The sequence below is a fragment of the Gavialis gangeticus genome, unplaced genomic scaffold, assembly GCF_001723915.1.
Source record: "Gavialis gangeticus isolate Ggan-Ray unplaced genomic scaffold, GavGan_comp1, whole genome shotgun sequence".
Lineage (NCBI taxonomy): Eukaryota > Metazoa > Chordata > Crocodylia > Gavialidae > Gavialis > Gavialis gangeticus.
Window position 1 is genome coordinate 35032999 of NW_017728994.1, and position 12325 is coordinate 35045323.

General features: G+C 39.1%; 1 protein-coding gene across 1 annotated transcript in view; it reads right to left on the reverse strand.

Annotated features, from left to right (window-relative positions):
• Nucleotides 1-12325, reverse strand: part of ERCC6 (ERCC excision repair 6, chromatin remodeling factor) — a 99147-nt gene that overhangs the window by 25652 nt on the left and 61170 nt on the right. Inside the window, exons 9-12 of the mRNA XM_019502572.1 lie at nt 6559-6729; nt 5848-6024; nt 4283-4399; nt 2456-2551 (exon numbers count right to left, since the gene is read on the reverse strand). Of these exons, the coding sequence (XP_019358117.1) occupies nt 2456-2551; nt 4283-4399; nt 5848-6024; nt 6559-6729 (561 nt within the window). The remainder of the gene's footprint in view (nt 1-2455; nt 2552-4282; nt 4400-5847; nt 6025-6558; nt 6730-12325) is intronic.

The following is a 12325-nucleotide window of genomic DNA, read 5'->3' on the forward strand; positions in this document are numbered from 1 at the left end:
AAAACAGACCTTATGATGACAGCCTGAGAGCCATGGGGCTGTTCAGCCTGAAAAAGTACAGGCTCAGGGGCGATCTGATGGCTACCTATAGGTTTATAAGAGGTGTTCACCAGGATCTAGGGGAACGTTTGTTTACCAGAGTGCCCCAAGGGATGACAAGGTCAAACATTTATAAACTCCTGCAAGACCATTTCAGGCTGGACATAAGGAAGAACTTCTTTACTGTCTGAGCCCCCATGGTCTGCAATAGCCTGCCATCGGAGGTGGTTCAAGCACCTACTTTGAATGCCTTCATGAGAAATTTGGATATTTATCTTGCTGGGATCCTATGACCCCAGGTGACTTCCTGTCCCCGGGGTAGGGGGGTGGATTCTATGATCTTCTGAGGTCCTTTCCAGCCCTAATGTCTATGAAATCCTACCTGCTGGTTCTTTCTCGCTAGGTGCAGTACCCTGCACTTGTTAGTATTGAATCCCATCCTATTCTCATCCACCCACCCCTGTAACCTGTCCAGATCTAGTTGCAGCCTGTCCCTCCCTTCTATCGTGTCCACCTCTCCCCACATCTTAGAGTCATCCACGAATCTGAACAAGGTGCTTTTCACCCCCTCATCCAAGTTGCTCATACTTTCCAGCCACACTTGGGGGACTCTCTCAAGCCCTCAGGGCACCTGTCTGCTTTCCCTGTTCACAGAGGCACCCCAGAGAATTTGGGGTGCCTTTCCATAAGCAGGGAAGTTGGGGTTCCTTGCTCAGCCAGACCCACTCCCCAGCAATTGCAGAAGACAGGTCTGAGCACAGAAAAGCCCTGCTTTTCATATTCAGCCAGACCCGCTCCCCAGCATTTGTGAGGGATAGGTCTAGCTGAGTAGAGAAAGCAGGGAGATTACACTGCCCCTTGTTCTGCACTATCAAGAGCAAGACAAGAGACAACATACATTTTGTCCAACAAAAAGGATCAGCTGTGCTGCAAAACATTAAAGCACAGCTGATCCATTTTATTAGGTTACATCTATTTCTAGCCTCGGTGACATAGCAGCATGCACTACTACACCAATGATACACTCAAATCTCTTTGGGATGGTGGAGGGGAAGAGGGAAGCACAGAAGATTGAAGGTGATACTATCCATTTTTCTCATATAGACTTATGAACATTTTAGCAATATTCTATACTGAAAATGAGACAACATATGGAAATGTACATTTAACTGTGTATCATATCAAGAAAATCACATTTCTCCTTCAAAGGACAGTTCTGTCCTGAGAGCTTCTTCAGTGGGACTGGAAAGCGCAGTGCCTGCATAATGCATACTGAGGGGTCAGCTGGATCAGAGGCTGGAAATACAAGACTCATAGAAAAAAGCAGTACATTTTATATAAATTCTATGCCAATTATTGCTCTTAGCTTTTCCTCAGGTGGAAATAATGCTAGCATCTGCTGTGCTGAGTGTCTAGTCATTGACTGTTGCAATAGGGACACAGCTCTGAACTGGAGTCTCAGCAAATAAAACCCTTGCAGTTCATTTTAGCTGCTGAAGTCTATCCATGTGTTGTCATAACAGCATGGATCTTACAATTCTGTTAACTCAACAGTAGAGAAGGGCGAGTACTGGCTATTAAAAGGCACCAGCATATGATGTTGCTTTGTTACTGCTGGCCTGAGCAGCTGGTTAAAGCACTGTATGTAGGATTCTGTAGTCCTCAGAGACTGCACCCTGAAGACCAAAGAGGACAGAAGTTATGGGATATACTGTAAGATTTCACAGGCTGTATATGGATCCTCTGAAATAAGTGGGACAAGGAAGTGTAGGAAATTATGTGAGCTCACTTCACCTTGCAAGGGAGGGGACCTTCTTAAATGTATGAAGTATACTTCTTCAGACACCATTACTGCATTCTCCCTTCTAGAAGAGTGTTATGGGGCTGAAAGCCAGTGACACTTTTGGGTCTGTACTAGGACAAAGCTGCAAAGATCAGAAATCCTTCTGCCTATGATTGCTCTTTGGGTAGAAATTAAAGCTCCAGGTGGATGCTAGGAAATACTCTCTCTTTCAATAAAATGGATTCTTATATCCAAGTCAGTATTCAAGCTCGTACTGAACATATAATGGCTTCTTCAACCACTAGAAGTCTCAAATACCTTTCTTTTTAAAAGACTCCTGGGTATCTTGATTACAAAGGTACTTGAGCAACAAAAGTCCATTGCATTCTATTACTTTTGTCTTTAGGCTCTGCAGTGCAGACACCACCTGCTAATCTCTACAAATTTTGTGAAAATTTTGAGAAAAAAAAAGAACTAATGTTCACAGGAATAGAACCAAAATCGCCATATGTTTCCCCTCTGAGAACCTGCTCAGGGTCTAGAGAGAGGACTACTGAAGGGCAGTTCATGTCTTTATCAAAATGGTTACCTTTAGACTCTTAAATGCCATTGTCTACTTTAATTAATGCCAACCTGCATTTCTCCATTGAGGATCTGGTAAACTTCTTTGGAGTCAATGAAATTTTGATAGACTTCACGTTGCTCAGCTGTCAAACGGCAAAACAAGACCTATAAAAAACCCCATATAGTACATGAAGTTATTTTTTTTAACTTTGTACAATATGAAGATGGCAACAAACATATTGCACTTCTGATCCAGTAGAAATGTTAAATTAAGACATGCTGTATAGGGCCCATTAGAAATGAGAACCCATAGAAAAAGGTAATAGTGTTAGGGTGAGTTTCATTTTCAGTTATTCACTCCCTTATACCAGTCTCATACTGATATAATTTTTCAAACTTTACTTTTATTTTGTGTTTTATTGCTTAACTACGTAATGCTGATATTCACTTAAGATAAGGGCTCTTTCAAGTGATTAAAAAAAAATCCCCAAAAAACGAAGTTTACGGGAAATACTTTCAATACTGAATCTATGTCCCTTAAAACTTGCACTCCTTTTAGGACCTCCTGAGAAAACAATAGGTTCGCACATAATCTATTCTGTCATTAATCTTTGAATGTGAGCGTATAATGATTTTTCAAATGCCCTGTTGAGCTAAAATGGAACAAAATCACTTGCTTGTATCCTGCAAGGCACCAAACATTATGCTGTATGTCAAACTCTGTACAGCTCAGTAACTGACTAAAAGAAAAATCAAATTGTTTTAGTCCACTTATGAAAGAATTCTTCAGGGAAAGCAGCCCACATTGAAATCTTGTTAAAAAGTTGGATTAAAGAGAGCAGAAGTCTGTGGGGTGGATATAGTAAGTCCATACTGATGGCTCACTGTCCACTCCTATGCTCACCCAATGAGGAATCACTAGCACATCCACTTGACTTAAGATGGCACCTGTTTAAAAAACTTTGAGAAGAATGTAGCAAGGTGCAATTGCAAAGCCAGCAGGAAGAGGAGATGGAAGAAAACTGGGAGCACAGAAATGAAATCTGTAGCAAAAGAGGTGGGAAAACCTAACCCAGATTAGAAACGGTTATTCCTGGAACTCACGGATGCTTAAAACAAATGAAAAAAACCACCTTCAGTTATTTCTGAGGTAAGTTCAAGTTTCCCAAAAGCATTCATCTTTAGGAACACAGCAAGCATGGAAAAGTTCAATCCAAAAATGTGTATGTATTGGAAAAAAAGTATTAACACATACAAAATGAAGGTCACAATATAAACTGGTTGACCATCTAACTACTACTGTGAATATCATACAGTTCTGTACCAAAATTAACTTCCAAACTACTTAAACAGCAACAGTTTTAATATGCCTACCAGTGATTACCGTTAGACATCAGAGGAATCATCCTAACGATAGCTCAACTGTTTTGACTTAGGGTGCACATTTTTGGCCATACAAGGCCTGCAGTAACCACTCTCTGTAAACCAAAATGCAATGCCCGTTATGTACCTTTGCTTTTAACATGGAAGTATAGCTGTGCAGGGACTACAGCATTCCATGCTGGTTAGAAGAAACTGTAAAAATAGTCTTTGGAGGGCTTCAGTTCCTTAAAGCTGAAAAGAATGCATCTGCATTTATAAATTCTAACAGGTAATTAACAGATCTTTACAAAATAAATCAGTAGTTGTTCAAGCTACTAGTCACTTTAACCTTCACATTTGCAAACATTAACCACAGAGAACTCAAAATACCAAGGAACTTTTTTGCTTCAGTAAGCACACTGTTGCATATTCTGTTGTCCAAAACCTGCTATCAAAAAAGTTGGGAAGTTTGGCTACAGAATTCAGGAGGAGGAGGAGGAGGAGGATCAAACTCTCCACATATCTTATACAAACCTGTTCATTTTTATCTGGTAATGAAAGGCTCATTTTCACATCAGCCTTCATTCTCCGCAGCAAGTAGGGATTTATGGTGTCCCGTAAAACACATGCACACTTGTAGGCAGTTTTTACCTTTAGAAGAAAAAGAGCAAAGATTTGTGTTTAATTTTGTTTCTTAATATAATGGGTTATAGTTGGAAAGTCAGCAAAACTAGCTAGTACAAACCATCCACATTACTTCTTTTACCCTTCAGTGGATGTGGTTCGTCCTATCTATCTATCTTGCAAATTCCATGACAATTCATGTTACCCAACCACTACATTTAATAAATTGTCTCTCTCATAACAGATACCATTCATTTATTGTGCTCTAATTTGATGGAATTTATTCCATATAAAAGGAGATCAGAAATGAGAGATTTACTGGCAACTGAGACACTTCCCTCAGGCAAGGCCCTTTTATTAATGAATCCTTGTGTGTAATCTTGCATAAAACCCAAAAGCCACATGCAAAACTGCTAATATACAGACTGAAGATCAAAAAGAAGCCTGTTGGAAGCCTGCAGCAATGGTGGTTACCAGACAATACGTGAAGATTAGTGTCCACTTGAGACTATTAACAAAAAAAAATCGGTACAAGAAAATCCCTATGATCACAGAAACTAAAGGTCACTCTGGCTTTAAATGCAGCATATGGTTCTGTAATGGGTAATGGATGTGTGAGATGGGTATTAACTATACATAATGGCTAAAAATACCTTCAATTCTCTTAAAGCAAAACAAAGAATACAATAAATTATTGATATGTAAAAAATCAAAATTAGCCACCCAATTTAGTAAATTACCAACCATGACACAAGAGAAGCACTTACACTAAGAATAAAGAAAAAACTGTAGAAGATTATGTACATAAAACATTACCAGGAAATCTTATAAACAATTCATATTCTAAGCCTCTATATAAAACTTTAAATGTTCAGATCATTTTGCAAGTAATCTATTTACTAATGTAATAAATGTAATGCAGAGATATCCATCAAAAATAAAAAACCCACGTAAAACACTGAAAACTATATTCTTAAACTACTAAAGATACATTTTAAACAAAGACATACAAACATTTTAGCTTCCAAGATTAAATTTTGTTTTAATAACATTTTCTATTATGAGAAGGGGAATAGTTTATTTGTTTAAAATTTCTTTCACTTTAGGTTGAAAGCATCTCTCTATAGTGTCTGAATTCCAAATATTACAACTGGTGAAGTCAAAATAAAAAAAACAAATGGACATTTCTGTTTAAGTATAAAATATGTTCTTTACATTTTTAATCATATAATATGAATCATTTGAAGGCACCTGATCCTGCAAACACTTACGCTTTGTAGAAGTGCCCAGTCCTAAAGAGAGGTATGATACCACTATTACATGTATAAAAGTTAAAAACACGTGTAAGCATTCACTGCATCAGGGCCTAAGATGCACAGTATAATACACATTTCCAAATGAGTTCTGAAATGACAAAGCACAGTTTCCTTTAAAATTAATAATTAACTACTAAAAATATTTTGATGCATATTTACCTGCACAGGAGAGGCATTGGAATATCCTCCCATGGTTATTGGGACAGAAAATTGTTCCATGAAGACAGGCAGCGTTCCCAATTTTCCTGGGAATACAAAGTCAAAGAGGGACCAGAGCTCCTTTAGGTTATTTTGCATAGGGGATCCAGACAAGATGATTCGATGGGGAGTGCGGAACTATTAATATAAAAAACAAAACAACTCAGTAATAAAACATTTTTGTGAATCAGTTTTTTACAAAATTCCTGCCTCAGAAGATTATAAGTGTCACATAAATGAAGTGTCGTATTTTAAAATGTATAGCACATTACCCCTGAAATATACATGAACTGTTTATGAAATATTATCCATTGAAGAGACAGATCAAATAAAACTTAAAAATTATTTTATTTTGGGCTGCTTTAATGATAAAAATAAATTTGTTTTAAAACACTTTTTTATGATAATGTACAACATATTCTAAATTTGTCCTGCCATTAAGCCATTAAAAATCTATAATAATTATTGTAAACAATTAACCCCCCCCCGAAAATATGTACCCAAACAAGTTTAAAAAAAGTCTTATCTTTTCATTCTTCACCAAAGTTCGATGATTCAACAGTACATAACATAGCTTCTACCAGGATCCTGTGCCCCCTTATTTTTTCAAGTAACTTATTTTTCTAAAACAAGTACTAAATGAAATACTTGGTTTGCTTTCTGATACCGTACCTGCTTGCATGCAAGTGTAATGGCAGCATTTGGATTCCTAATTTTATGACCTTCATCTAAAATTATATAATGCCAATCATAGCTGTGGATGTTATCCTGCATCAGCCGAATGTATGAATAGGAGGTAATCAGAATGCCATGGCATCCAGCAATTTCATGAATTAGTTTCACCTGCAGTCAAAATGATAGACAGTCAATAATTCCATATTGAAGATATCACATTAAGATCTAGCAAACTGTGAATTTATGATCCTACTGTTGTTAGCCTACTGCATTTGGGGAAAAAAATGGTACTGTTGTTTTTCAATGAAATGAGTGTAGTCAAAGCTGGTCATCACTCATTACAAATGGGCAAATTCATTAAAAAAAAACTGTTTTACTATAATAGTGTGATTCCTAAATAGCTAAAATGACTCAAAATGGATGTAAATATTGTTAAGTTTTGTAGCAGACTGAAACGTAGTTTTAAGTCTATTTAGGGAAGAAAATACCACTCTCTTGAACTAAAATTCAAGACCTATGTTTGAAGGTTATAAAAAGATAAACTTCACCACTGAAATAGGTTTTTTCAAGCCCTACTGTATCTATTTTACGTTTAATTGTAGCTAAATTGCCAAACTTATGCACAAAATAGGAAAAACTAGTTAACGAATTATTTTGAAGAGATACAGAAATCTTTACATTTGGTTAATCCTTTCCTGCATCCTGAACCAAATTCCAATATTTTCTTTTTTTTTGATTCCTGAACCAATATTTGTAAACCATCAAATTGTTTACCTGACTTATGAGTTCTACCCCTTTCTCATATTCACGTGTCTTAGATGTTTAGGTATAACTCTGGATTTGGGAAAGTATTACTTTCCTTGGCTGCTTTGGTGTTGTTCTGGCCTTAGTATGTCTGCATCTCAATCTTTACTGTTTTATTTTCTTAACATGCCCTTGAGATGGGTGTTATAGTCTTTTTTTATATGCAAAGAAGAGAAACCCTGAAAGACTAAGACTACTGGCAGACATTAAAGCAGTCACATGGTCAGGATCTGAGGAATTGTGTCTCCCATCTCCAAAAGACCACGACTTGCCAGATCACACTATTTTGGGGATTAGGCATAAAATTCCCTCATTCATAATCATAGGCGGCAGAAGGCTGGGGCTAATGGGGCTTAGGTCCCTCAAACACGGGGCAGTGAGTAGGGCCACAGGGCAGCCTGGGTGCAAGCTCTGAGCAAGTACAGCAGAGAGGGAAGGGCATGCACAGATAGACATGAAGCCACAGCCTGCAGCAACCCAGTGCAATGTACAGCACTGCCCACTACAGCAGATAACTCTGGTGTGGGGAAAGGCTGTGGGGAGACAGATAGAGGGCCCCGTAATGAGGGAGAGAGTGGAGCAGAGGCAGGGGAAGAGCTGGGATGAATGGGGCCCTGGAGCGGGCTGTGGAAGGGTCGGAGCCTGGGCAGCTTGTTCAGGGGTGCAGGGGGGCTCCCGCTGCTGTGTGCATAGCAGCAGAGGCCCGGGGGGCATATGGCCTCCAGATCTGTGTGAGCGGCAGAGGTGGGCTGTGGGCTGGAATCTGAACACTGCTGCTGTTGCTCGGGAGTGGTGTGAAGCCACGTACCTGCCCCTGCTTGGCAGGAAGGGAGTGCAGCGCAGTCAGTGTGCCCCCTCCCCCCCCACATTTTCTCCCTACACCTGTGATCTTAGTTGTGTAGCTGCCAGATGCTAGTACATGGGGGGCCCTGAATCAAAAGCCCATGGGGCCGCCTTGACCAGGCAGGTTTTCTACCTTGCCCTGTGGGGCTTGCACATGCACTACACGGCAAAGTGTTTAGAGGCAGTGTGAACAACTGGGGTGCTGGAAACTCTTGGCTCCCCGCTGCCCCTGCCTCAGATGTAGAAGTGGCACCTGGGGGGCATGGAATTCCCTGCACCATGGCTGTTTCTTTCATGGGTGCTTTGAAAAGGTACCTAGGTGTGCAACTATGAGCTGCAAACCCCTTTTTTTAAAGGTGCAGTCACAAGCCCAGCACTGGACAGCCTCTACCCAACACTGGGTTCACAATGCCTCCTAATGTCCCTCCGTGGAATCAGGCAGCAGAGAGGGTGGGGGAGAGCGAGGACCTAGGTCTGCCCCCAGCCAGATGCCACTGAACAGGCAAGGGACAGCTGTGTTCCAGACCCTGGGATTACCTCACAACCAATCCTGATGGTCAGCTGAAGAGTGGGATCCGGCACGGACAGTCATGCCATATGTTCAATTTAAAGAAGTGATATAAACAAACCATAAAGAAGTTGCACAATAAGTTGTACACATGTGCAATATCTTTACAGCTCATTTAATATAGCATCACACCATAAACTGGCTTTAACATTTAGCATGTTACAATTTATTGTGTGATTAACATCTTAATGGTGCCAAATATGCAACACCTGCCAGGGCCCTAATGGTACATATACACAGCACTGTGCAATGTAAATTTATTCTAGTGTCTTATTTCGGCTACTGTGAGTTTTTGTAAGGAAGAATCGCATATAAATCAAAAAAGTATATAAATATCATAAAGAAATATACCAAGCTTGCTGCAAACATGGTAGCCTGCATTTCAGAATCAGCACAGTACAAGGCTCCGGAATTACAGATAGTCTCTAGACATGTTAATGCGTTTGAGCTAATAAGCCTTGCTTCTCCTTGGGAATTATTAGCTAGGGTGTAGCACTAGGCTAATACAGCTGTAGTACCTTCAGTTTTAAAGATAGTGAGTGCACAGCTAACTCCACATCTGCACAGTGTTTCTTTGTTCTGTGTGTAGACATACTCTAAGTGACTTGCCCAAAATCACTCTGGGAGCTTGAAGTGCAGAAAGGAAACGAACTTAAGTCTCCATCCATTAGGCTAGTACATGAACTACGGGGCTAGCTTTTTATTAGTCTGTTTGTACACTGCCTAAGAAAATGGTCCTAGGTGTTGCCTTAGTATAAGAAAAAGAAATAAATTAATTACCATTTTCCTGGACACTTTAAGAGGATCAAAGATCAAAGCTTGGGAATAAAATAACTAATGAGAAATTTGAGAAACAAAGATAACGGGTATGTTTGACAGCAGAACTATGAACTACAAGTTCTAAAACTTATTTAATTTGCTTTCAGGAAGTTCAGAGAAATTTCTGCATAGGTAAGTGTCATACCCACATTTGTAAGGTTCAAGGTTACTCACTAACAATCTGTAGCAACATTTAGACAACAGTATCTTTACAGTTTTCTAAGTGGAGTGCCTTTTTTAATATGTGAACTCTCACTGCCTGCTGTAACCATTTACTACTATTCCAAGAAGTGTGTGTATTCACTACTCACTCAGGGCTTGATGTTGCATCACTAAAACCAATGGGATTCTACATATGGACATTCACGCAAAAATAAAATCAGAAAGATGACACCCTGGATATCTCCCAATATTGCAAGCACTCAAGATGAACAATAAAAAAAAATTGTCAAAGGATGGGCAGAACTGGGAAATTACAAATATGATCATGTTTCTAAAAGACTTTTGAGCTTCTAAAAAACCTATTTTCTGATTTTCAAAATCAGAGACCCTAAAAAACCCAAAAAGCAACTTCTCCAACAGTCCAAAAACCAAACTACACACAGTGCTTTGCTCGTCTCAAAAACTCAAAAGTAAAGCCTTAAAGTCAATCTTTCCTTTCTGTAAAATTTCTTTTTACAACAGATTGCTGTACAACTAAAAATACAAAAGGCAAAGGATATAAATCCTGATCCAAATAAAAGAATTTTGGCCACATAAACATTATCTACCAAAATAAGTCTAATGTAATTTAAAATAAAAGTAGAAAAATTCTCCTTTATATCCATGACCAAAAATGAAATCTTTATCATCTTTATATATAGAAGCAGAAACATTCCTGGACAAAAATATACACATATAACTTAATCCTTCCTGGATCATTCTCAATATTCTTTAACAGTATGTTCTAGATTCTACGCAACAGCCTATCATGGAATATTGTAGACATCTCTACCCAAACACTTAAGACAAATCATCTCGGGCGATTTCAAATTAAAAGCTTGTAAAATATGTAACCTCTCCTAGTTTTGCAATTAATAGGGTATGTCTGCAATTAGCCTGACTTACAGAATGCTACACTGTTGTCATTAAAAGATGTTTTGTGAAAGTGCTGCTGTTATTATGGAGGCTCAAGAGACCAATCCCTCCTAGAGGGCAAACAGTGGACTGGTAGAAAACAACAGCCATAAATCACATTGTCAGGTAGCAGAGAGAACAGGAGTGAAACATAGGCACATGAAGGCCATTCACTGTAAACACAGCACAGCAGATTCCTAGTCAGGATTTACTGAACCTGTAATTAATTAAAATTTCCTTCAAGCTAAATCTTTAATAAACAAGGATTTGTGCTGACAAGGAAAAAAACAGCAACACAGTTTTAACAATGCATACAACATTTATTAACTATCATTTTACTTTATGCACAGACATAGTTAAGGTTATACAGTATTAGGTACAGCTCTCGAAATAATTTGAAGAGAAAAGGTTTTCACAAATTTCAGAGTTTAGGCTATTTTAATAAGCTAGTAGACTTCTGCTCTCTTCACTTTGCTTATCTCAAGATGTACTGAAGTGAAATTTAACTGTATTAGGATGTCTCTCCGGAAACAAATTCAGCCTAATTCTACATGGTAATGACTATTGTTTAACTGGGACAAGTTCTGCTTAATGGCGACAAATTCAGCTAATGTCATATGAGTAAACAGAGGTTTACTATCTTTGAAATTCTGAGGTCTCATCTATTAATAAAGAAGGAATGATGGAGTACAAGAAATGATGAAATGGAAGTAAAATAAACTTTGTCTTTTATTTTTATTCAACATAGTGTTTTATAATTTCCAATGTCAAGAAGTGGCCTTTTCCCACCAAACCTGGATTGCTTACCCCCAATGTGCAAATTAACAAATCTAATACACAAAAGCCAGCATTTTGACAAGCAGTAAACAATTTTTTTGGCTATGTCCTTCAGCTCATGATGAGCACCAGGGAAATGGTTTTAAAAACGCACATATTTTCCTCTTCCTGGATAAATAAGAGTAACATTCTATGGGTTTGTTGGAATCTAAACTAAGTACCTGAAAAAAAAATTCTTTGCATGCTCTCTACCAAAATAAAAGGAATTTATAACATTTTGTAAATAAACAGGGGTGTGCACCGATAGAGATTTTGGGGCCCAATACCGATAGCCAATTTTTAAGGAGGCATACTGGTCGATACAATCCAGTTTCTGACATCAGCCTGGCAGCTTGGAGAGCTGTGTGAAGCTGGTAAGCCTGATGTGATGGAAGGGAAGGGTGGGGGATGAGCAGTGGGAGCAGTGGCAGGAGCCACCAAACAAGCCGCCAGACCAGTGGCTCCCGCACGAGTGGTGTGCAGCAGTGGGAGCTGCCCTCCCACACTGGGAAGCGCTTGTCCCAGCCCCTGCCCCACTTCTCCCTCACTGTGGGGACCTTGATCTGTCCCCCATTCCCCTTCCACCACACTAGAATTACCAGCTGCACACAGTTCTTCAAACTTCCTGGCTGTGCTCCTTGTCACCTATGTGCTGCACTGCAGCTGCATGCATTCGTGGGCCATTTATCAGCTGAATTACTGGCCATAAGAGTCTGATTTCCAATACAGACAGTCTTCTTTATATTGGTGCCAATCCAATATCAGGCTGTTGTATCGGTGCACCTTTATAAGTAGAAG